Source organism: Poecilia formosa, unplaced genomic scaffold (assembly GCF_000485575.1).
Source record: "Poecilia formosa unplaced genomic scaffold, Poecilia_formosa-5.1.2 Scaffold147, whole genome shotgun sequence".
NCBI classification, from domain to species: domain Eukaryota; kingdom Metazoa; phylum Chordata; class Actinopteri; order Cyprinodontiformes; family Poeciliidae; genus Poecilia; species Poecilia formosa.
The window spans coordinates 53654-81036 of NW_006800086.1; the positions used below are offsets into that span (position 1 = coordinate 53654).

General features: G+C 40.8%; 1 protein-coding gene across 1 annotated transcript in view; it reads right to left on the reverse strand.

Moving 5' to 3' along the window:
- The window catches only part of lrig1 (leucine-rich repeats and immunoglobulin-like domains 1), a 42858-nt gene extending 33144 nt beyond the window's left edge, over positions 1-9714 (reverse strand). The window contains exon 1 of the mRNA XM_007563334.2: positions 8732-9714. Coding sequence (XP_007563396.1) covers positions 8732-8934 — 203 coding nt within the window. The 5' untranslated portion in view covers positions 8935-9714. The remainder of the gene's footprint in view (positions 1-8731) is intronic.
- Between the last annotated feature and the right edge of the window lie 17669 nt (positions 9715-27383).

Here is a 27383-nt window from a genome sequence, read left to right on the forward strand (position 1 = left end):
GTTATGGATAACCCTACATCAAAAACATCTGTCAAATTACAATTTGTGCTCTGTAATATTTGTGTTTGTAAAATGTCCAAAAGGAACCGTGTCAACACTTATTTTGTTACCAACACACATCAGATCCAGTTCAGCAACCCGTCCAATTTTAAACACTGATTTGACAGGATCTAGAGCCCCAAATAATTAAAACAAATGCTGAAATGTAGAGCAGAGAGTTGGGTAAAAGAACATGTTTCAATGCAATAAAAAGATTTTCTTCACATATCCTATAGTTTACGTGCAAATGATGACACACAAAACTCACCAGACAGTACAAGAAATGCGTTTTAGAAGAACAAGGAAGGCTTTTCTTCAATTTTATAGGGAAAACTAAAAAGGATGAGTTCATGTGTTCCTTTTTTAGATGCTTTCAGACAAGTTGCATTTGAGTGGTTACAGGTCTGTAGAATCAGGTCGAGTGGCTGCTGAAACTCAACTCAGCTTTTCAAGACGACGTTTACAGGGCCTGCTGATTTCCTCAATGTGGAAAACGGCAAAGGAATCATGGAATTTAACAAACATAATGGAATCCATGATTAACCAAGGAATCCCACAGCAGTCGCTGATATCGGCGAGTAGTAAAGGATAACCAACTTCTGTAGATGCACATAATGTTTCAGTGTCTTTCAAAGAATTATAGGTAAATGCTTAAAAAAAAAAACTGTGAATGTTCTGCTGAAATTCAGCATTTTGACGTATTTGTTAAACTTGAACTACAGTAAATGTGGACCTTTTTTATCCGGTTGATAAATAAGGTTAGAATGGGAAAAAGTAGAATTTTACTAGATCAGTAAAATCAAGAAAACTCAAACATTTTTCCATATTTAATTAATTCTTATCTCAAACTTGAAAGTGACGTCCACTAACTCCAGACTTTAATACTACGTAGGAACCCTTCAGGAAAGCTAAAAAAATAAATAAAATAAAAGGATCCAGGGTCCAAAATAAAAGTATTTGGTCCAATTCTTTCCCCAGCCTTTGAAGCCATGTGTGTTTTCCAGTCAGAAGTCGATCTACTTTACGTGGTACCTCTCGCTCTCCCTCCAAGTCACGCTGTCGTCCTCCACCTCCCCCCCTCCAATCTCCTCCAGATTTCCAAACTCTTACCAGATGTTGAGACTTCACAGATGATTCATTGATCAACTTCCCTTTGTAGACACTGACTTTGAGAGAGAGAAAGAAAAAAAAAAAATCCCTGAAAGACTTGGCACTGTATGCTGTCCTCACAAAAGTGCCATCTATTCTGCGGAGCGAATTCCTCCAGAATGACTTGTGGCAGCAGCTGTTTGATTATCATCAAAGCCGGAGCGAGGCCAAGGGCTCATCCCGTATCTGCGTGTATTTGTCAGACTTTATCTCACTCTATCAGACTTTTTCAAAGAGTGGGTCATCCTCGGCTGTTTCTTTCTAAGTTGTTCGCAGCCAACTTGTTGCACGAGTTGTCTCACATAGTCAAAGGAAAACCAATGGAGAAAAAAAAAGAAACTGTCTGCCTTTTTGTGTGTGTGTGTGCGCGTGCGTGCGTGTGTGTGTGTGTTTTAAACATTCCTAATGGAAACTCCTGATGCCTTTTACTGACAGCAAGATAAGAGAGGGGAAAGTGAAGAGCAGCTGATAACAATCAGAGCCAGCGATAATAAACTCTCCCAAAGCCTCGAGTTGGGACTTTAAAATATCCGCCAGAGGACATGCGAGTCATAAGGCTAGCAAAACTATAATAAACAAACCGGGTATAATCACTCCCCAAACCACAAAATTACAAGGCTGTGGAGTGAGAAATGCCCCAGAAACCACAAGGGGCTCAGCCTTGCTGAGTGCTGCTGCTGTTGCTGCATCTCTGCCCAAACCGCTGAAATGTTCGTGGAGTTTTTTGTTGTTTTGTTTTTTTTCTTTCCTTTTCGAACATGACGCGCCGCGCACGAGTCCGCCCCCGTCCGTCACGCTCAAAAGCTTGCGTATTTACATATTTTCCATACCGAGCAGTGGGTTGGAATAAGGTATAAACAAAAAAAAACCCACGCTAGGACGATGTACCGTCTCTTGACAGCATGTGGCGTTAAAACCAGACTGGCCTGTAACGTTTCATTTCCTCTGGCTTCACCCATGCATGTTACGACGTGGGTGACGGTGGCTGAGGTTTCTGACCGCTGACATAACTTTTCCCAACAAGTGGAACCAGCCCGAAGGCAGCGGCAGACCTTCACAATGACAAAACACTTTCCCCCACCTCCACCTCGCATACCTTGACACCTAATCCCCCCTTGACGCCGCACCCCCTGCGCCTCCTACCACCATGGCCGTCATGAAACCACCGATTCCATTTCCTGAGGGTAGCAAGCGGCCAGAGCCAGCTGCTTGGAGGTGGTGGCGCTCACCACTAGTAAGGTTTTCCACAGTGTGGTTGAAGGCGACAGTTTAGGGCTCGCTTGCAACACATCGGTGTGGCTGGCGGGCACGCGCCAAGATAAGATTTAAAGAGCATGAACAAAAATACAACAGTATTTACACCAGAAATTTAAATAAAAGCACATCACCTCATTTAGTGCTCGCAGATTTAAAGCGGAGAAGCAACAAGTGCTAAAATTATAACATCACCTTTAAGAGTTATTTTTATTTCAATAGACAAATTGGAGGAATAAGAAACATTAGAGACATTTGATAAATTAAGAATTTCATCTCTTTTTGCTTTTCTGCTCTTTACAAACTGGCAGACTAACAACTTTGCATTAGGTGGTTAGCTGGTCAAAGTGGCTGTAGACGTGGGTCAGTTACCATTACAAAAGGTAGGCCAAGGGTTTCAGACCCACTATTTCAACCCGTTCGTCCTTTAATTTGTTGACAGAGAAAGTAAAGTTTTCTACAGCCACCTGGCGTTTAGACTAATGCAACAGAACAAAGCTGCAACTTCTCCATCCACTGTAATACAGACAAATTTTGACAAAAAGTAAAAGTAATAACTTTGACTAATTTAAAAATGTAATAATCAATGTCATATTCTAGCAGCAGTAGGAATAATTGTTGCTTTTATTTTGGATGTAAAGGAATTAGATCTTGTTCATTTGTGTTCATTTTTTGTTTGTAAATTCTGGTGTAAATACTAAGGTTTGTATTAAATTAAGAAAAAAAAAGAGATAATGCAATAACTGTTGAATACAGTCCCATCCAACTGGCTTAAATACATTATTCGGCAGATAATATTTAATTACAAGCCACATGAATCATATCATTTTATCAAATTTCCATCCAAACAGTCCAATATCGAACGATTGCATTGATGTCTTGTCCAGCTCAATTAAATACCACAGTACAGATCGTCAAGCTTATCCAGTTGTGAGAATATTCAAAAAAAATTAAAAAACTACTTTGTAAAGTAACAAAAAGGTTTAGCAGCTTTAAATGGCCACAGAAAACTCTGGCTACTTCTTCTGCTCTCTCAATAATAGAGCCGAATGAGGGACAAGACTGAAAAGTTTTTCAAAGTTTAAGAAATCAAAGGGTACATTGATAAGTGGCTTGCCAGAGGAAAATCTTACTTCCTCTAACACTTTACAAGCAGAGAACAACTGCGTGTTCTTCAAGGTCAGAACACGTGGATGAAAATGCATCCAGACTGCATTAAACTCTGTAGCCTTTCATGAGGACTTTCCTGCGCCAGACACAGTGACAGACACCCGGTATCTGCTTCATCTCCCCCTCAACGCAGCAAATCCGGGCCAAAATCAGCAACACTCACGCTTTTATTTACTCACAGAATCCCATTACGCCAGTGGCACTGTGGGTAAAAATGCTTTTTGCACACATTACACTGGCTGCAAATAAAATAAAACACCACTCCTGAGAGGAAGTACGCGGCCGCGCGAGAGACTGCTTGCTTTGTGTTTTGTTGGGCTATTCATCAATCACGAAGACGAAGACAAACTTCTGAGGCTGATGGTCAATTTGCTAAATGTAAAGGAGCGCTAATGAAAAACAGCAACACATGTGGTTGATGAAGATAATATGCAAAAGCACAAGGGTGTGTTTAAGCAGTGTAAAAGATCTGTGATTGAAGACAGAGCCGGACAAATCGCCGATGATGTAATAGTAGACGGTTAGCATTGTTACTATGTGAGGCTACTTAAAGTAACAGTGAATAAAAAGGTCCGTATGGTGGTGTTCCCCAACGCCTCGGCCCCCCTAGGTCCCTTGCTGGCTCAGCCAGCCCTGCAGCGGATGTGCCAACGTGTTTGCTTGCCTGAATTCTCATCAAGGCCCTTTGTTCGTGGAGGACCGTTACAATCAGGGTCCTGAGGGGTGATTATTTTGACAGCTGGAAAGCATTACTGTTTTGTTTTCTTCCACCAACAGTTGCGGCCTTATTTGTGCCAGTGATGGATGAGCTGCAGGCTAAAACCTGCCCTCTGGCAACCCATCTTCTCCACACAAATACTCATCAAAAGCTACTTTTTCCTCTCTTTTTTTTTTTGTCTTTCTGAATCGATTGAGTTAGGTTAGAAAAATAAGGAGGCGGTTACATTTCTAAGAACGATTCATAATGATACACATTTAACCTGCAGAGGAGTCAGAAACGGGGAAGTAGTCAGAACATGAATCATGTTTAAAACAACTTGAACCAGGTTTATTTTGATTTTCAATACCCACTAAAGAACTGCAGACAAGTTTTAAAAGAGAGTTTATTCATCTGTTATAGACAGTTATTTCACTTTAAATTTTGTTTGTTTAAATTATTATACCCAAAGTTAAAGGGCAATGCTGACACAGTCACTCCACCACACTATCAGGTAAGGAAAATGATTATTTTGCGAGATTTATTCCCTCCTTCTTGAACAGTCCCAACCATCTTAAAATAGCGAAAACAGGAGGTTCATTTAAAGTTTTGAATTATTTTTGAATGATGAATACCTCAGTCACACATAGTTGATAAACAGATAGTTCTAATAGATAAAGAAAAGGCCTGGGTGAGACTGTAGAGTGTCACAGTTTCAATGTATTAACCCAAAATACCAGGTCAAACAGGGGGGTTCGTTACCACATTTTGTTTTCTTGTCAGTCTAGAAAATGTCTTTAAGTCAGACTCTCTTGCAAATGGTATCTTTGTTCTTAGATTCTGGCAACAGCCCTTTGCTCAATCTTGACAAGCAGAAAGTGAGGAAAAGTGAAATCGATACCATTCTTCCTAGCAGCCATAGAGCTACGGCTAACCTCTCCTCTGGGGCTCACAGAGATAAACGATTCCACAGTGGGGTCCTCCGTTCTCATGGCTGACTGTGGAAACTGGTAAAAGAAGTTCATATGAAACTTAGAATCAGACACAGAAACAAGAGAACTGCACTTAATCACGACCTTCTTGTAGGAGTAACTAATAACCTGCATCAAAAGTCCAGCCATCTTGCTACTGCTAGGCATGGCAGACACAAAATGTCAAAAAATCTTTCTGAAGAGAGTTAAAAATGAACAACTATCAGTTTAAAATCGTTGGCCGATTTTCAAAACCCGAGAGACGTCACATACGGCGATAAAGGTATGATAGATTTGGTCGAACAGCGTGTGGCGCACCACACAAAATCCGGTTTTCACTCGCCAACATTCAGATGTCAGACGGAAAAATCTCACAAAACTTCACAAGACCAAAAGTGAGTTCAGGGTAAACAAAGATGGCGGACTGGGAAGAAGCAATGGCGATATTTTATGGGTTAAAAAAAAAACAAAACAATACAAAGTCATTTTGCATTCTGCGTATTTTGGGGTTTCCCTCCATGTTTCCGTCACCTCGCTTTCTGATTGGCTACACGTCACATTCAACAGGCCGTGTTCTTGTTTCTCCTCCGGGAACACTACACATGCTGTAATGTCAGGCCAAGACAATCCAACATCCCCCGATTCTGAACGGACCAGATCACTCTTAACACATCACACACTTAAAGAGTGTCTCTTAAGATTATCTTAAGAGCCATCCCGATAATTTGGGTTATCCTTAAGACTGTCGGAAGGTCAAAATCTGGACAAAACTCTGCATAAAAATGTTGCCGTGTGAAGTAGGCATTAGATAAAGCACTTCAGGCACCTGGCAATGGGTCAAAAAGACTCTACTGGGGTTTCTTTGGGTTTGAAGGAACCATATAATAACTGTTTTATGCACCGACTCCAGAACAATAGCATTTTCTCCCTTTGAGCAGCCTGCCAACATGAAGTTACTATCTCCCTTCTAGCTCAAATGTGCAACCCTAGGTGTTTCAAGAGATAATCCACAGCCATAAAGCCATTCCCTTTGAAAACAAAAAGGCTGCGGCCGCTTAAATCTTGACTGATAAGGCTTGGAGGAGATAACACAGAAGAAGGCTCGGAGCGACGCTTGGACTCACAGCAGCTGTTTTCAAGCAGAACATTTGTCCCACAGTAAGACAGCCGCCGTCCACCATCCGAGTCTGAGCGCATGCATGATAAACTGCAGTTTACGGGGCGCAAGCTCCATTATTCACCTTTGGAGAGAGCTTCTTTTTTAAAAAAATAACAAAAAAAAGAAAGTTGCATTCCTCACTTCACAGGGGGAAAGATAAACTGCTGCGAGCGGGAACCTATAGGAGCCGGAGCAGCGCTCGGGTCCTTTGGTCTTGAACCTCAGGTTTCCGGCAACGAACGGGAACCAAACACAAGCAGATGTTGGAAAACCCTGGAACAAGACGCCTAATTGTCACCCATGATTATCGACCGACTGCTGGAGAAGACGCCGCGCTTCGTGCTTCAGGGGGAGGATAGAGAGCGGTGTTGTCTTTGGACGAGTTGTCTCCGTCAGCAGGATGGTAGCTGAAGCACCCAAACACACTGGAGGATGGCTAGTAAAAATGTCCCAAAGCAGCTAATGTTCCTTAACGAGCTGACAGACAAGGTATCGACTGTTGTCAGTGGTACCCTGGCCGGGAAGCTGATTTATTTACTACAAATTCAATTTGTGAGCTATGGCTTCCAAGGCAGAAAAGGAAATGTGGATAATACTCATCATTAATCTCAGGGGAATAATGACGAGGGTTTATTTGTTATGACATGTTTGTTTGCTCAACAAAAGCAAACATGTTTGCTCATTCTAGCTCTAGGAACAGATATATGTTAGACTTTGGAAAAGGCAGTAAGTTTAGCAGGTCAATTGATTTCAAATGAAAATATACTGCAGAAGTGTTATACATAAAAAAAAAAAAACTTTGACGCTTTTAAACAGGTACAACAGACAAATGAATGTTAACAGCAATCTGAAATTTTAAGTGTAAATAACACCTTTTTATATACATAAAGTTTAATGTCGTTATAAAGCTGACACTAAACTGCTCCAAATAAGCCCAACGAAATAGGCAAAAACCAGAAAGTAGTAAATTATCCTGCGCCAAATGTGTGTAATTAAGTCATAATCAACACTAGAGCTGTCCTTAGCTGTGTAATTATGTCATATTCAGCACCAGAGAGCCACATATAACTGTTCTTTTCTTTCTGGAAGATATCGTTTTCCAGTTTTCTCTGAGGCATGGCCCCTAAAAGAAGGAAAGAGATGCAGCAGTTTATTTAATAAAAGTAGCAGACTAGTTCTAGTCATCCCAGACTTATACCTGCTATAGCAGCTGCACTCACAGAGCCGGCCCAAAATGTTCTGGGGGCTTCAACAGAATCTGACTCGGGGGGCTTACGACTGCTATCACTCACTCCTGCCCAATGGATGTCTCTATTATATCATCCATCTTTATACGTTTGTTTCTTTTACATCAAGCAAAAATAATACAGTTTAGAAAATCAAAGCATTTTGCGTTGTGCTTAGAAATTTAGTCGAGAATGAGTGATGATAAATAATGATAATTTTAATTTAATTGTACTTTTTACATCTAAATTATGTGACCATTCAGGGGCTCTTAGGGGTCCATTACTGCGGAGAACCTGCTGGTGTGATTAGGGTACATTTAAAACTATTGTAAGGCTTAAGATTTAAATTTAAGATGCAAATGAACTGTAAAAAAAACCAACCAAAGTTAATTTTCTTACTCAATGCTTTAAAATGAACATAGTAACTTGAAAGTAACGTGAAAATGTAAGCATGTCAAGTAATCTTTGTAAGTTTTAGGCTTCTTCAGTATGCAAGTCAATTCATTTTTCCACTTAAGTTTACTAACTTAACACCTATACAGTGAGAATTACGTTTGTATTTCCGGCTACAGGTTTCAGCTAACTATTGCAATGTGTGTTCTTCAAACTAGTTTAAAAAAAAATTACAAGTAGCAAATAAGGTATCACAAATATTTTAATTTTAATTCCATAGACAAACGAGAAGGAAAAGCCAGTTTACGAAACAGATTTGTTCAGAGGAGTTTTGTTGCATCACCGTAACCCATACCCCACCAGCCAGAGCTGAAACAAATGGGGGCACATAAGTATATTCACTAAAAACTGCTAATGGAAGGCGTTGAAACTCAGTGTGTGGGCCCAGAGCAGCTGCTTAGTTTGCTTATGCCTTTGACCGGCTGGGTATGGACGCAAGCAAGAAATTCTTTCTCCAGCTCAGATTTCTAGACGGAAAAGTCCCTTCCCTAACGTGTCCTCTGCTTTCCATCAAAAGAAAATCTTTATCTAGTTGCGAAGTTTTTTTCCCCCCCTTTATAAACCCGCTTACCCCGTTATGGACTGGTCAATAAATAGTTTAGGGGGCACTTACAAGGAAACGGTCCAAACTGGAAGGTCCACAGGCGGGACTATCAGCTCCAGGCCACTGCAGTCCACCGATTCCCCGCTGCAGGTACAGTTCTGAGGGCAAGGTGCGTCCGAACTCAGTCCAAAACAGTTTAAGAGCTCCAGCGACAACATTAAATAAAAAACACAGTGAGAAACACATCCAAGCCGTCCCAGGGACGCCGCCATTTTGTATCCAGTATAGCAGCGCGGCCGCGGAGCTCTCCCGGTGCCCACAGACTGGGAATTTATCAGTCTCACTTAGGGAAAAGTAAAAACCCTTTGTAGCTCATTAACTATCTTTTAGTGGCACAAACGATAGCAGAAAAAACTTGTGTGTCCCTCTCAGCGGAATTCATCTCTGAAACAAATCTTTACTCCCAACTTTCTCCCCCGGAGTCCGACGCAGGAGTAAAATTTAAGAACATTCACAAAATAAACTAAGGTGGACTGTCGGAAACATTTAACTCAAATAAAGTAGGAAAAAGTGTCCGAAAAGGGTAAAAGAGTTGGCTTCGCAACTACATTTGAAAACACCAAGGAGCCAAATGTTAAAGGACACTCTGCGCCCGACTCCAGCTGCTCTTCGTCTTTAAATCTGCCTATAGCACAAACTTCTAGCGGAGTTGGAACGGTTCGCCACCAAAAAATAAAAAAAAGATATTCAGTAATTAAGTTAGAAACAGTGGTTAAAGCTCTCAAGTCGAGCGCTGCTCCGTGAGCTCTCCTCCAAATCTGAACCGCATAAATCCAACTTTGAAACACGGACTCGGTACCATCCAAAGAAACTCCACCAGCAGCTCGTCAGGTGCAGTCTGCGCTCACAAAATCTAGAGGATCCGATAAATAACAAAACTGCATCCCCCTCCTCCTTTCGAGCGTGCTTTGACCACCATGAGTTTTCTCCTTTGCCGAGTTACTTTTCCCTTTTTTGTGGGCGATCGCTCCGTAGTCCCACGTTGGAAGCACAACAGCGATCCCAGGATCCTCCCGTCGCTCGTTCTGATTGGCTGTTAGGATTTGTGGGTGGGCTGTCTAGCCACGTGATTGGTCGTCGAGGTTTCTCCCCGCATATCGGAGTGTAAGAACCCTTGAGCGGCTGTCACTCAACGCCCGCTGGGCTCCGCCTATGTTTCCCACCCGAGGGTGTGAAACCGCACCGCCCCCCCCGGCCACTCTCACTGCTTCTTAAAGAGACAATCAGCCTCAGCTCAGTCCCTGTAATCGCATTATAACAAGCCATAATAACATAATTGGTTTGAATGCCCCCAATAACTCCATTCTGACACCAACATTTACATGTGAAACAAAAAGGAAGTAGTAAACAAGGCTCTGTTACACAAGGCATTTGAAAGAGAAAGAAAAGCTTTAGATACATTGACCTTATTAGTCAAACACTTTCAAAAGGGCCATCAAGAAAGTTTCAAAAACTGATTTTACTCCCAGTTTAATGCTTTGTAAGTCATCCAGTAAATGCAGACTTCACTCATCTTCTTTCTGATAAATTTACTTCACTTATTTTCTGAGGTGCATCACTAGAGTTGAAGTTATAGTTGAAGCTGCCTTTAATCCTCTCATGAAGTCAGCTTACATGACATCAGTATTCAAGATTGCATTAAACAACAATGATTTAAAAAAAAAAACAATTTGGTGCATATGTGAAAAGTCTCATAAATAGGGATTACATTTTCCACAAATTAGAATATGGATTCTGACTAGACCTGTTGGTCAGATAAAAGAAAATAGTAATAACCAGGTATCAGAGAGTGTGAGTCCTCCTTTCTGTCTTTTTTTTTTTTTTTTGGTCTGATGTAATATTCAAATATTAATTATTGTGTTTCATTAAATTTAAGCTGGAAATGATTACACAGAAATAAAGGCTAGAAAACATCAGCATAGGTATAATTAATTTGTGTTTCACTCAGGAAATTGAGTTTACTGAATCATATACATATATAGTGTGTGTGTGTGTGTGTGTGTGTGTGCGTGCGCGTGTGTTTGTGTATGTAAATATGGAAATAAAGAAAGATACATATCTTTTTCCCAAAACTAATATTACTTTACTATTACAGTCTTATCCTTTAGGGGATGTCTGTCTCATTTCACATCAGAAACAAACGTCTTGATTGAATAAAATAAGTGCAAATCAAAATCTATCAAGGATCTGAATACTTTCGGGCTTATTGTACATTAATAATAACACGTAATAATGAGCTCCTCTCATAGAGTCATCCTGCAAAGCGAAGCAACCTACTACTCGAAAAAACTAATCTAGACAACGAAGAGCAGTTCACACTTTTAAGTCTTTTAATGCTGGATGTGAGAATCATAAGTGTTTCTTTCACCACTGTCTGCAACGCAAAAATGCTGCAAATATTTTGTCCAGTTGTGTCTGAGCATACACATGTAGACCCTGAGTGCACCCATGTGTTTTGTCCATCCGTACTGATCTTTCTATTTGAACTTGCCCTGTGAAAGGCCACATGAAAGCCAAAAAATTCTTCCCAAATGCTAAAATCATGTTTGCCCGTGGTCTCAGAAATGCACATCTGTGATAAATCAGCAGTGCTGTCAGCCAGCCTGGCCTCATGAGCATTCCCCCCACCCCTTTCCCTCTCCGTCACATTTTTTCTTGGCACTGACAGATTGTTTTGATTGACTTTGTCAGAGCTATTGTGATCACTTTGTGCTGGGCGAAGGCCCAGGTTTCGTTGCCATTAATCACAATAGCCAGGACACAGATATTCGCACCTGCAGCACTGCAGGCAAGTTCAGTGGCACAGTTCCTTGTTCCATTGCCAGTAAACAGACAATGGTTTCACATTGCACCGGGTATGTGTGCACATTCGCCCGCAGGTGAGGCCTCCAGCTAATGGAGGAAAGGAAAATAAATGAAAAATGAGACTCCGTTAAAGCATGACTACAATGATAAAAACGAAAAAATAACAACTGACTCTCATAGTGTGTGCTAAACCTGTATTACTTTGGAACGTGGGAAGGGTTTGCTACGAAGGACACTTTTAAAGAACTTTTCTTTTTTTTTCTTTTCTTTTTTTTTCACATTTTGAGACGTTAAAGCGACATGTCCGTGACGTTTCAACTGATTCCCTATGAGTTTAAGGGCATAATTATTTCATAAAGTTCACACACACACACACACACACACACACACACACACGCACACACACACACACACACACACACACACACACACACACACACACACACAACTTGACACACACCCTGATTTGATGATAAATGTGTTGTACGAAAGCTAACTAAACCTCAAATCCTAAAAACATCCATAGAGCACTTCTGGTGCAAATATTATGAGAACATAACATCCTCAGTCTCATGGTGAATTTATGCTTTCCATCTGGGCTGCACGGTATTAGAAAATCTTGGATTGGTGATAATATTAGCAAATGTTGGGGTGAAAAGACCAATACACAGATTTGACTCTTTCCTCTGCATCTGTGTTTCCTCTGTGACCTTTAGCATCTTGAGCACTCTGTCCAACTGGCTAAATATTATGTCAGAATGAAAAATGCATGTTCATAACACTTGGAATATGCCAGACAATAATTATTGTACTCCACACAGATCTTTACCATATGAATGTTGCACACACCAGTATTGCGACGTCAAGATATATTGCCAGTTTACTGTGCAGACTAACTTGCAGGTCTGTCATTGCACCAACACTTGTGACACTTACACTTCGTCATATATATCTACACCAAGATGTCTGTTTTTAATTACTTCACTGTGTACTTCAATAATGACATCAAAACTTACATTCAACAGGTGGTGCCAAACACACAGCAGACGCAGCAAAACCTTGAGAAAAAAACAGTTTTGCTTGTTTTGGAGAAACATACATAATTTCCTACACATCACAATTTAGGCCTTTCCAGCTTTCATTACCGACCTGTTAGCAAACCATTTTATAACCATGTAGCTTCAGTATCACGCATAAGTTTATTTTGGACAATTTTATGCCGACCTAAATGTAACAGAACTACTTTTTCTATCAATTTCAATGAATACAGACAGTCCTTCCATCCAACATCGATTTGTGACCTCATGAATGCATTTCTGGTAAGATGGACAAAAGATTTCCATAAACTGATTCGTAAACCTTGTAGATCCCCAGAAGAGTCAAAGCTGTTACTTTTGGCCAAATAGTGTATATAAATGTCCACTGATGGCTATGATAAAGTTTTACTTTATTGTTTCTAATCTGTTATTCCACAGCATTTGTTGTGTGTACACACATTATTAGCAGGTGGTGGTTTACCGTCACAGCTATCCCAAGTATGCCCAACCTTACATTTTGATGTTCCTTCAACAGGCACGGTATGTGGACGAAGGTACTTTCGGGGGTCTATTTTAGGAGGACCGCTGACACGTCTTTTAATGTGATTTACTTGATGGATGACCTGCTGTAAATGACCTGGCTTACAAATAAGTTTAACAAGAAGGGCACTCCATGATGAGGACAGTCATCTCTCAAGGTTGGACATTAAAAAAAAATAAATAAAAAAATAGGTGAGTCAAAGTCACTTTAAGATTTGATGAATCTGGGGTCCAATATTTGCACCAAGCATTAAGATTTCCAGGCTGGTTATTTATATAATGATGCAGAGAATAGCAAATATAAAGACCTTCCATACCAGTTTGTTTTTGTGAATAATTTTGAATGAGGTTTATTTTGAAGGTTCACACTCTTAAACTGACAGAAATGTTTTGCTTTTTATTGATTAGGACTATAAAGAATAAATCAACATTGTCAATAGGGAATCAAGAGTTTCACTACTATAGCAAAGTTTCATTGTTTACCCTTATTCGTTTTTAAATTGTGTCCTGCTGTGTGACCGAAGTCCATTATAAAAAGACTAATGACGGAACCAGGTGAGTCCAACCCCAGGTCTGTTTTTTTTTTTTTTTTAATTGTGTATGCTTTGAATGCCATCTACTTTGGTGTTGCAGGCAATTCACAAAATGTAAGGAAGCTCCTTCAAGGGGTGTTTGAGTCAAAGACATATTGATCACATTTCACTTTCTTTAGGTCTGGGAAGTGTAACATGATGGCGATGGTGGTGTTAAAGAGGGGAGGTGGCTCCGGCCTGGAGCAATTTATCACGCTCATCTCCCTGGAATCTTCAAAGATAACAAACCATCTGCTGCAGCCATTCATCAAGCGTAAAATGGAAAGGCGTGAAGCCTGGCCAACTCGTCATACTGGGGCTGGATGGCTAACGGGTGTTGCAGGAGTGTGGAAATGCCTCAGTAATAGGAAGCAGAGAAGGTTAGGTGGGATTCGGTCGATGCCAACACGCCCGCTACCATCCGTGAGATTCATCCTCCGTGTTGGAGTGCAGATGTTTAGGGTAAGAAAATACAAAATGTCACGGGCACCGTCCTCACTTGAATTCAAGTCCTTTCGCTTGGCTCGTTTTGGACCCATGTTTGGCACAATCTCTTGGCTTTTTGGGGGTGCTGGGTTGGGGTATGGGGGAGGTTGTGTCTTTAAATCTTAGATGTGATGTGAACACTAAGAAGAAAAAGTAGCTGTAAAAACTGTGAAGTGGCACATGAGAGCAGAATGAAATAACAATGCTCTTCATTTGAACTCAGGAACTCAGAATATCCAGGTTTCTAGCTGGGGAATTCGGCATGAGGCCCATCGGGAAAAACCTAACTCCTTACTGGGGAGGTCAGGGAAATTATACAGGTCTTAACGTTAAAATCCACCATGACCGCGCCGTGCATTCAAACCGTGATATCTGCTGTTGTCGCAGGCCAGTTTCGAGTTTCGAGGTTTTAAAAAGTTATGCTTTCAAAACAAACGCTTATGGTCGTTTTAATCAAACAGCATGAAAACTGTCAGAGTGGTTGGAGTATTTTTTTTTCCCCATATGGAGTATAGAGTGAATCACTGCTTACCCCTCTCCCACTCGTTGCTGCACACCGTCAGTTGCTCCTACATAGGCTTGGAAAGCTGTGGAATAAAACTGAAGGAGCTCCACGCAGCTTTAACGCTTCAGTTGGTAAGTAAATAACTAAATAACCAGCTATTTCAGTTTGATACAAAGAGCAAAAGTGTGTAGAAATCTGCTCCAGCTAGATTTAGTATTTGTACTTTAGAAGTCAAAATAATAATACAAGAAGAATTTAAAATGTCTGTTTTTATTATTTAGTTATTTTTGCACTAGTAAATGCTCTTGTTTTTCCTTCTCTGTATGTTGTACATATTTTTGTTCACACGCTTAAACTATAAAACTGGCACTTTGCTCAGTACTATTTGGATAATCTAACACAATCCAATGCTAATCTACAGTAATAAATTATTTATTGGAACTTTTCTTTCTAAATGCCACTCAAACACACCACTGTCCAACGTCTCTCACTGAAAAAGTTGTAATAGCCTTTTTTTTTATGAGCAAATTACAGTTTATTACCTTGTTATCAGTTGCGTAAAACGGCCAAAACGAGGTAAAGATAGAAAATTCAATCCAAGATGGTCGACTTCCTGTTTGTTGTAATGCAAGAGTCCAAGAGGACGTTTTTGGTAGGTTTTGGGAAGTTCTACAAGTGTACCGAATTTCACATGTTTAAGATAAAGTGATGCAAATGAACAGGGTGCTTTGAATATGTCCCAGGGGCAATTCAATCCTTTTTGTACATTTTCATAATCAGCTCAGTTTTTATGACTAAGGGTCCAACTTTAGAGACGAACATTGCAATTTATGGACTGGTGAAGATGTGGAAAATATTTTGCAAGACACAAACTCAGATTTAAAAGGGCTTTTCAGAGGGAGCACACCAGCTAAAGTCAGTTGGTATTAATGAAAATAAAACCAGCAGGACTGTGCGTTACAAAAGGATCGGTGAGACATATAAGATGTTTGCTTTGTGACAAATATCTGCTGTTGAAAACTATTTAGAAAAAGAAAAATGAGGATTACACTTTGTTTAAACTGTCAACGTGTTTCATCATGACTTTTATGTCTGCTGAAGTTGTGAAACACTTCAGGGTAAAAGCCATAAAGCCAGTCCTTATGACTTATTCGTGACTGTTTTGCAGCTGGCAAGTAAACCAAATTATTTCACCTTCATTTGGGAAATTGATGGCACGCGTAGCCATCAATTAACAAAAAAAAAAGCTCTTACTAAATTCATTGAACCACCTTAAATCTACTAATTAACTTGTAATTAGTATGTGAACAAAACGAGTCATAAAATAATCAGATACATCCCAGAGGTAGTGCCATTAAAAAAATAAAATAAAATTTAGGACTCCGTTCCAACAAAGATGGCTGACATGCATTGTTTTTCGGCGCAACCAGGTGTCCAAACAAACAGCACTCGCTGTTTTTATTGCCTCTATAGGTACCGAAACACTGCAAACATTTTTGTTTTTCTATTACCGTCAATGCTTGTCAAATGAGAGGAGTGAGTCAGGCCGAGCTTCTGCCAAATTTCTGTCAGCAGGAAGGGCTCCCAGCTCATCGGCCCAACGGCGAGCATTGATAGACGGAAACCGCGCCACCTCCCTAACCTGTTCCATTACGAGGCAGGCGTGGCCACGGGAGCTCCTCCCCCCCTCCCAGCCCGCCTGTTGCGCTTACACTTCAACTCACCGTGTCAGCTGAATTGAAGGTATGCATTGTTGAGAGCAGGACTAAAATGGCAGTTGCTTTCCACATCTTTTCAACAGGTGTCTACATTGCTCACATCCTCGCCCTGCTGAGATAAAGATGAAGTCACAAGCTTGTTGTTTCATTTGGGTTTTGTTGTTTTTTCCATTTTTGTTTTGTGTGTGTGTGTGTGTGTGTGTGTGTTTCTGACAGACAGGGGTTGTTTTCAACAGGCCTTTGTGAAAGAATATTTTCGAATAGAAGCTGTGACCGAGAACAAACTATTGTTCCACCGGAGGAATGTTTCTGCTGCAATCTGTGAAAGGTGACGGCCAGGCAGCATTATGTGTGTTAAGATGTTAACAATTAATTTCAATTCACTTTTTTGAATTTTATTGGTTTGGTAATTTAAAAAAAAAAACGAAAAAAAAAACATATTAATTTCTTCCTACTTTTACAGTTATTGGTCTCATGGGTCACATAAAATCCCAATAAAATACATTCAGCTTTAATGGACGTAACTTTAAAGTTACGAATAAAAAATCTCTGATTTATTTCCGAGCCCATGAAATTTGAATTTGTGAAACCACACGTGACCTGTCATATTTCATGATTTATTCCACGTGGGCCTGGCGCTGTGGCATCCACAGAGTGGCTGAATCGGAACGGCACCGCCAGCTTAAATCCAATTAGGGCTTCTAACACACTCAATAAAACTGCAGGCCAGAGGTGGAAAATTGAATTTATTTGAGGTAACTGGATACCCATTTACTGCTAACCCATGTGGCCTCCCCTTGTGGTGTGTGCTGTGTATGTTTACAAGCAATTCATTCAGAATCATTACATTATCTTGAGTGTATCATTAGCTGTGGAGAAATGGCAATTACTCGGAGCATTAACTGATGCCACAAAACAGGGTGTGTTTGCCAGCCAGTGGGGAAAAAGCAACATTTCCACCTCGGATTTGGAGCCACAAAAATTAGTGACTAAGACGAAGAAAGAAAAAAAAAAAAACACACAACTCAAATCCTCCAAACGCTCTCTCCTCACTCTAAAGTAGGTACGCACAAGGCGAATGTGCTTTCAAATCCCGATTCTATAGGTTAAAGAACACAAGACTGGCATTCAGTTAAAGGAAGAGATTGAACAGAAATCAATCAAACTTTTTGTTCGCCTTTTCCCCCCCAACCTGCCCCGCTCTCTCCCAGAACTCCGCGGCCGAGCTCATTAATGGAGGCTTTAGGAATGCCTGTATGGCTGTGTGAAGTACAAAGGGGAGAAAAGGCTGATCCCTCCTTCTTCTTTTTTTTTTTCTCCTTTCCTGCGCTCCCTTGCTCCTGACAAAGTGCAGAGCCTTCGGTGAATAGAGGAGGCCAAGGCAGAGCTGAATGGAGCCGGAGGAGCGAGGCTCACTCATGCAGAGAGCTCCCAGCCCCTGTATACCTGCCCGGGAGAAAAGAGTGGCCAGCTGCTGCCGCTGAGTCTTTCTCCCCCCGCCCCCCCGACTTCAATAGAGAGACCTTATGAAAAGGAGCTCTGGAAAAAGGGGGCAGCTGAATACCACTGAGAGAGAAAGAGAGAGAGGAATGGGGGCTAGGGAGGGAACGGAAGGAAGAAAAAGGGAAGGTGAATGGGGGTGAGCTCGGAGATTGCATGAGGCCGTCATCTCGCCCCCAACTGTGCGCTTGGACTCAGGCCACGGCCGAGGAGAAGAGCACCTCGGATTAATCACTCGTAATGGAAATTAGCATGTTATAATGAAGCGGTCGGCGGAGTCTATTATTTGGGTAGTTCAAAGGAAAAGATTGACTCTGGAGCAGAGGTATGCAGATGCTGGCCAAATCAGGCTTGGCAGGGGCCTCTTCAAAGCTCAAAGAGAATGCCGAAAGAGCTTTCGAATGCAGTGTTCGGTACAGTACGAAACCCCCGCACCTCAGTCTCTCACGCTTCATCCAGGCTGCATGAGTAAATTGTAGATGCGGAGCAACTTTAGGAATCTCTTTGCAGCTGTAGTCTTTCACTCCATCTCTTTTCTGCTCTCCAAACGTCACTCGTCAGAGTTTGTTAGGCAAAGTCTTCATCCCACCTAACGCTTTACTCATTTCCACACATCATAAGTGCAGTTTCCCATGTAAGTTTGAATAGACCGACACAAAGTAGTGCATCAATTTGACTTGGAAACATGCATGGATTATGTTTTTTTTCTCCCCCCATCCAGTAAATATCTTGAAAATGTAGTGAGGGTTAATGTGCACCAACCTAAACCTGTAAAGCATGAGCCTACCTCCACCATGTTTAACTGTGGAGAGAGTGTGTAGCCTTGAGATCCCACATCATGAAGGTCCTGGAGAGGCTCCTGTTTGCCCACCTGAGTAAGCAGACAAGCAGACAGGCACATATCAAAACCCCCTTAAATGCCTGTCGCCATGGAGTTGGAGTTGGAGACACCATCGTACGCCTGCTTCAACAAACCTACTGTAATCAGGACAAAGCAGGCAGCACTGTGAATTCTCCAGCGCATTTAACACAATTCAACTTGACCTGCTTTGTCAGAAACTCCAGAAGACTCCAGAAATAGGAGGCGTCAACAACTATCTGGATCTATGATGACCCGACAAACAAGCCGTAGTCTGTGAGACTGAACTGTGTGTCTAACCAGGTGGTTAGCAATACAGGAGCACCACAGGGCACTGGACTCTCACCATTTCTTTTCATTCTGTACATTTCAGACTTCTCACACAAGACCAACATCTGCAGAAATACTCCGATGACTCTGCAGTTGATCAGAGATGGACAAGAAGCTGAGTCCAGAGAGCTGGTGGACTGCTTCGTGTCTGGGGGGGGCAAAACAATCATCTCATCTTGAATGTGAACAAAACAAAGAGGATGGTTATAGATTTGAGGAGAAACAGGGTTAGATCAAACCTTATTTCCACCAGGAGAGAAGAAGTGGAGGTGGCTGAGGAATATAAATACACCTGTGTTTGTCTGGACAACAAACTGGACTGGGTGAAGCCATCAGAGGAGACTGTATTTCTTAAGGAAGCTAAGATCCTTCAAACTTTGCACAACGACATTGAATGTCTTCTATAAGTCTATTGTTGAGAGAGTCATCTCTTCAGCCATCATCTGTCGGGCCAGCAGCATCAGAACCAGGGACCTAAAAAAGCTCATCAGCCTGATAAAGAAGGCGGGTTCTGCTCTGGTTCTGCTCTGGTTCTGTTGTAGTTCTGTTCTGGGGACGACTGTGGAACGTCTGGAGATGATGACGCAAAGAAGGATTTCACATAAAATCAAGAAAATATGGACAACCCTCACCATCCTCTTCAAGAGACTTTCAGAAAAACAGACTACCTTCAGTCAGAGGCTTCTTCAAAATCGCTGTAATACAGACTGCTACAGGAGAGACTTTCTGCCCACAGCCAACACCATCTACAAGAACTCTTTGAAGAACCTTGAATTAATATGCGTTACAGCAACATTTAATTTCCCTTTGGGATCAATAAATCCTTTTTGAATTGAATTGAATTTGAATTCAGAGGGTGATCCTCTGTTAGCCCACAAAGCCTTTATTTTTTGCTCTGACCTCATCTCTGGATTTTACCGAAGACCAGTAAAGGCTGCTTAAATATGTGTGTATTACCTTTTATTGGTCTATCACATAAAATCCCAGTTAAATACTTTACAGTTTCTGTCATTTTTTTTTATCTTTGGCTTTTTCCCCTGCACCTTATGGATTGTTGCTTCTGTAGATTGTACCTCCAGTTGTTTTTTTCACGCTCCTCTCACAGTCCCCCAGGCCTCTGCTGTCACTAATAGGATAATGGTTGCCATGTTATGCACACTTAAAACCCACAAAGCAGTGCTGCGGGCTGTTTGTGTGTGTGTGTGTGTGCCTGCCTGTGTTCTCTGTCAGGCTGCGAAAGTTTCTTTTAGAGGAATTACAGAGGAGATGCGCTTGAATCTACCTTTTGTAGAACATCTTTCTGTTGTTGTTTCTGGACAAGAATGATTTATGAGTTATGAAAATTCAGTAATTTTGTATTTTCTCAATCTTTTTTTTTTTTAACCAGGAACTGTGCGGATAGCATCAGAAAGACACACATTTTCGTCTTCTAAATGCTGAAAAGATTTTGTAAGTGCTGTTGATCTTACCTTAGACTTGTTACTAACTTCCTTATAGCTTTTTTTTGGACTGTCGCTCTGGCATCAAGGCTGCAACGGACAGAGAGTTGAATTTAAAAAGAGCAACAACAAGAAAGAAGCTTTCTGAAGGAAGAAGAAAAGGAAATTTCATTGGAATGGTTTTTCTCTCTTTGCCACTCTCCAGAATGGGAAAGACGAGAGTACATCCCATTTCCCCGCTTACCTAAACACACCAAGGTACTCCCGCTTAAAGAGCTGTTACATGAGCATCATTGGAGCGCAAATCCTCTTTTTGAGAGAGTTTGTTCATTTTGACACCCAGGATCCAACAGCGAAGCTCTTTTCAAATTAAACCAATCACCGGTCGCGCTGGACTCCCATGGGTTGCATGTCTGTAAACCGCTGCACATGCCTGGATTATCAGAGGAGGACAGATCCTCTCTAATAATGAGACGTGGACATCTGAGCTCCAGGTTGTAAACCTTTATTCCACAGCTGAGGTCATTCAGCAGGTTGCATTTATTCGTCATTAGCTCATTATAGCGATAAATTGTCTTTTAACACTCTTCTGGATCCTCACTGCAGCGACCAAGCGCCGGGTCATCAAACTGACTGGTTGACCTCCAGACAGGATGAGATGGGCTGGCCGGGGTCAAACGCTGCCGGATGTTCCCCGTTTCTACTTGTGCACACACGCACACACATACATACACACAAGTACCTGCGCGTAAGCACTCCTGTTCTGAATTTGTTGTGCTTATTTAGCATGCCTACCTAAGAATGTTTGAAAGCAGGAGCGTGAAAACGTTTTCAACAGTTCCACATGTTCAACGCCGACCAGGGGCTGGTTTTCAGTCCAAGCTGTCTGCGACTGAGACGGCACATCCTTTATGACCACAGTTAACACCAGTGGTAGATTACATACTGGTATCTTGGAAAAGCATTCATACTCGTCGAACATTTTGCATGTTGTCTTGTCACAAGCAAACTTCACAGTATTTCAAGGGGAATTTTACGTGACGGACCAACACAGAGCTGTCCACGCAGGGTTTCACAGAGAACAGAAATGTACCTGAAAAGTTTGGTTTGCTCAGACTCAAAGAGCATCTGCTGTGATCCATCAAAGCCACAGGTTCTCAGTCGGATTTAGGTCGGAACTTTGACTGGGCCGTCCTAACATGAGGGTCGAGCTTCGATCTGAACCATTCCACAGCTGCATTCATGCTGGGAATATGTTACACAAAACTGGATTGAATTTATTAAGGTAAGGTAAGATCATTTTATTTATAAAGCACATTTTCAGCAACAGGGCAATTCAAAGTGCTTCACATGAATTAGAAGGAAATACAACAAAACAACAAACCGAAGGAAGAAAAAAGAAAACAAAAAAGTATAACCCCATGTTTAAGGATAAGTAGTCTGCGATTTATAAACTAGAAGGGGTTTCTCTGGATTCTTGTTCTGATAACGTTGATTTAATGTAATGAGTAGTTTCTCTAGATAAACTAATAGGAGTTTCTAAGTTTGTTCAAAGTCACATAATAGCTGACTTCTGAATGTTAATGGTCATAATGGACTTTAGGTGCGACAAAGTGGGCAGAAACGCACCAGACTTGTCATTTTATTTTTTAAAATAAATGTAAAAGGTGCCTTATTGCTCCCACTTCACAATTGTGAGCTGGCTGGTGTCGGCTTATCACACAACACTCCAATAAGACAACTTACAAAAGTGTAACATGATACGTGTCTGACAAATGTTACCTACATTAGCCGAGCAGAGTAATTAGTCAAACCTGTGTGTAGCTTCCAACTTAAACAGTGACTTAATCTGAGACTGCTCACTTTAAAAATGCATGTTCTCCTGAAAGCGTCCTTCTAATCTTGTATAAAGTTGACTTGGTTTCGTTGATAATAGGACTCCAAGGTCAGCGTACTGTATTTTCACTTCTTGCTGTCGATCGAGTCTGCAAGAGCAAAGATTCTCGCCATATTACGTTTCTCCACACGCCCTGCCTCTTATGCATGTATGCATCAACAAGCGTGAAAGCGTGCATGCACACACTCACACACACACACACGCTGGCATGCATACGGGCATTTGGTCTGTGTGTTACGGGCCCATTCGCAGGTATGATTACGTGCGTGCGTGCCCAAAAGTACCGACAGCCTCTTCCTTTATCATGTGGTTTTCATCTTCCTCGTCTCTCTTTTCGACCGCGCCGCTGACTGGAAATGCCTATGATTGAGAAGATTGGGGAATATTCCGTCTGTTGAGCAAGAAACCTGAGCAGATTCAAGAATGTAAAGGGAGGAAAAACTCACATAACACTTTATAGGCCCTAGTAATGTCCTAAGCAGACGATAACAACCGCAGCAGCTCGGAGAGCTCAGTAAAGTTTATTACATTTACTCGGGTCTATACTTAGGCAGGGTGGGGAAAATGTCATCGGTGCTTCACATATTAACGTTTAATGTCTTTTTCTTTTACTTCCCCTACTTTACATACATATTAAATCCGTTTTATAACTCTAGTTTCCTCCTAACATAAAAGTTAGGAGCTTTACATAATATGGCGAGCTCAAATAAAACCCCTTTTTAATAATAAAAGTTGGTAGTGTTAGGCTCTTTTTGACTGCGTGTTTTACAGCATGTTTCGTAGAGGTCTGTGTGCAGTTAGCAGCAGCGAGGCGATGATTGATTTCTCCAGGGTGTGTACAGAGATTTAAAAAATAACCCCTTTACAAATGTACTATAGTCTCTAGTAAAATGCATAAAAGGCCTTCAAATAAATCTATCTCTTATCACAGTAGCATAATCTCAAACTAAAAATAAAATCTAAACAATCCATTTATTTTGATGACGTTTATTCAGTTCCACGTTAAGAAGTAATTGTCTTGCAGCAAAAAGGTTCAAATCCCAGGCTTGGGACTTCCTGCATGGAGTTTACATGTTTGGTTAATGTGTCTCTGTGAATTGTGCTCATGTATGTGTATGTGTGTGTGCTTGTGTGTGTGTGTACGTAGATGTCGGTCCTGTGTGTTTCCATGTTGACCTGTGATGTGTACTTTGCCCCGTGCCCAATGACCGCTGGAGAAATTGGCAAAATGTTAGATCATTCATTACTGGCAGCGTAGTCTCGTTAATAAACATGCAAAAATATTGATATACCAAAATACGTTTTCACACAATAGTGGGCATATTTTTGTCAGTCTATGTAGCTATGATTACGTCCAGAAAATGCCGCGTCGAAGATTAAATGCTCTTACTGATACACCCAGAATGCTGACTGGTTGGACAACACATACAGCTCTGGAAAAATCCACTGTCCACTGCACCCACTGAAAACCTCCTGGTTATCCCACCAAATATTGATTTCTGAACTCTTTCCGAATTAAAACATTAGTATTGTTGTTTCTAAATGAATTTCTTTGCATTATTTGAGGTCTGTAAGCACTGCATCTTTTTCCTTATTTTGACCATTTCTCATTTTCTGCTAATAAAAACTAAATGTTTGCTTGGAATTTCAGAGACATGTTGTCAGTAGTTCATAGAATAAAAGAACAATGTTGATTTTACACAGACATAAACCTATAAAGAGTAAAATCTGAGAAGCTGATCATTTTGCAGGGGTTTCTTAATTTTTTCCAGAGCAGTACACATCAGCACATTCAGTACTCGCTTTATGCGTACATTGCAATTACTTTACACAAAACCAGATGAAACCGAACGTAAAAAGTAAAATGTTAGGATTCAGTTCAAATTTAATTATATAAAAAAACTTCATTAATCCCCAAAGAAAATTGAAATGTGGTTGTAACTCACATTACACAATATTCATAAAAGAGTAGTTGTAGAGGTTGATGGCTGGAAGGATCTCCTGTAGCAATCTGTATTGCAGCAAGCCTAAAGAAGCCTCTGACTGAACACAATCTATCAGAGGAGGAGGCCTCTGACAGATCCGTCATTTTTGATTTTATGTAAAATCACCATGACCTGCAGTGGTTCCACAGTCGTCCCCACAATAGAGTTTTTATCATCTTTTCATAGTCTTTTTAAGTCCCTGAGCTGGATACGCTCTCTGTTGTGGAGATTGGACCCGCCACAACAGATTTATAAAAGAACTTTTATAGGGGGAAGTCCCTCCAAAAAAAAAACCAAAACCAAAAAATTGGTAAAATGTGGCAAGGTTCAAACAACGGAACAAGAAGCCAAGGCCTTTAAAAAAAAAAAAAAAAGTATATTTTTTACCATCCTCCCATTAAGGCCAGTTTTATGTATCACAGGACGAGTTTGTCCTGTCAGCAGCATATATTTCGCCAGAAATTTCCACTTTCACTTGCTCTACAGTTTCCTTCTAAATGCATTCAAGTATTTCAGTGGAATAATTTGCCAGTAAGGCTTGTGGTGTGGAGGGGATGGAGCCAGCATCACTTCCGCGGCGCCAACATAGAAACTTACAGATTGCCTCTTTTCACTCATTTTAACCTTTGGAGGAGTTTGTTTAAATCAGAATCATATGACAAAAACAAAAGATGCTTTTGAAGTGCTTTGCTCGTCAGACATCAGAACGAAAGCGAGGGTTAATAAAGCGCTGGAATGTGGAAATGCAATTCAGCAGAAGACATTTTATTCTGCACCTGGGAGACGTTGCTTACACAACCTTCGCACCTGCATGCCCCAGACTTGCTTGGTGTGTTTGAAAGTCCTTGCGTGCGTGCGTGTGTGTATGTGTGTGTGTGAGGCAAGGAAGAAAGCTGCAACTAAGAAAAGGAAGTTAACAGAATAAAGTTTGTAGAAGATACGTAGTTGAAAGTCAAACGAGCTTCACTTGAGTTTTTATTCAAAATATCTTATCATCATGTTTACAGATCAGTAATGCAACATTTGCAGTTATTTAGTTTTTTATTTTACATTATTAAGCATAAAATACATGTCTTCTTCCCTGATCTGTGGTGCAGAGAAGTACATCAGGTTGGTGTAAACCAGCTGCTCTTTATGTGGTGGACTTTGTTTGTCCTAATGTGATCAGAGTCTTTCCCAAAGCTCAGCTGTCCCACAGCAAAAAATGGGAAATAAGCCATCATTACATCATTTATCTTTAAACATGTGCAGTTAGACGTAATTATCTCTATTGCGGAGCCCATCAAGACAAGACGGCAAAGTTCATCTGTGTCAGCGTGTGTGTGTGTGTGTGTGCGTGTGTGTCCCTCTGCACATGTGCTGCTGAGCATGGAGACTGCTGGAAAATTGAGATGATAATGTTCCAAGTATTTTTCTTGGGCTGAAGTTGCAGCATTTTTTTTTCTCACTCAAACACACTCAACAGATGTTATGTGTGCTGCCTTGTTTTTACAGCTTTCAAACAGTCTTAGCCCCCCTCTGATGATTCATCTTCTGCCTTGTCGTGTTCAGCTCTGGTCCAGAACTTTGTGCTTGTTATTAAACCGATCCACAGAATAGATTTCACTGTGTAGTCTGCTCAGGGGACGATCAAATGTCTGTTCTAAAAAGGATACTCAACTAGTTGAAGAAGTTAGTCTTTGCAAAACCTTTAAAAAATTGTTGTTTGGCCCCAAATAACTTGACAACCCCTCTAAAAACAAAAATCCTTATAACATAACTGCCTATTCTAAAAGTTCATACACCAAATATATCTTAATACGCAATATTATCCATAATGGAAAACATCTTAAAACTACGGAAAAAGTTAACACCCACAGTCTTTCTTATCTCCGCTCTTGAAAATACAGCCAGTCAGAGCAAGGGAAAATGAATGGGAGTCCTGTATTGGCTGCCTTGCAAACTGAAGACAATAGTGAGTCAAGTAGAACTACGCAAAGGTATTTCAGCTTCACAAGATGGATTTTCTTCCAAATATTCTGAATGGACTCTATGAAAAAAATAAAATAAATCCATGAACAGAAAATCAAACGCTTCGTTGCGATGACCCCTCCAGGCCACTAGTTGTCTCTGTCTTTGTTGTCTTCTTTTGTCTTGCAGGGAGCAAAGCGGAAAGCTAATCAGGCTGATTGAGTCACACCTGGGGTGGCGTTAAAAAGCTTCCTTGCAGCCAGCCAGTACCGGCCGGTCTTTTTATTTCCTCGGTGAACTTGTTGGAACAGACGGCTGTGTTTATTGCTCCAACTTCGTCGCAGGTGTTAATTACTGACGACTGACTTCCACGTTTCCACATTTTAAACAATTTTGCAAAATTACATTTGTTTTCATGTTTGTGGAAACTGGTGTTGCAGAATCGGAGTCGGGCTGTGACGAGACGAATAACTTGGAAGTTATGTTGAATCTGAATCTGTGAACTGTAAAAAGGCAGCAGTCTACAAAACGTAGCAGTGAAGGTAATTAAAAACATCTTTCTGATACAGTTATACTAAATGAATTAAAATATTTGTGAAAAGCACATTAATTTCAGTAACTCAATTCACCAAATGAAACACATTATATAGATTAATTTACTCACCACCTGATGATTTCAAGCTAAGTATGACCATTTTCCACTTTCACTGAATGAAAACATGACATTTAAGGCTAGAATAGTACGTTGCAACAAAAATGTAGAAAAAGTGGGTTTACTGAGTTATGTTTTAAAAGTTATTTTCAAAAGGTACTTTTAACGTGACAAACGAGCCTCATCAGAACAGATTCCAATTCATGAGACGTGAACGCAAATCTAAGCATGAACATACAAAGCATATTTTTTATAAAATATCTAATCTTGTCAAATCTATGAAGCATGTCTTTTAGGATGTGCTACTTTCTGTACATTGGGTGTCTTCTGAGATGAAAGGTTTTTGATTGTCTGCAGCCTGTTTACGTCTTTCATGGAGTGTTTCC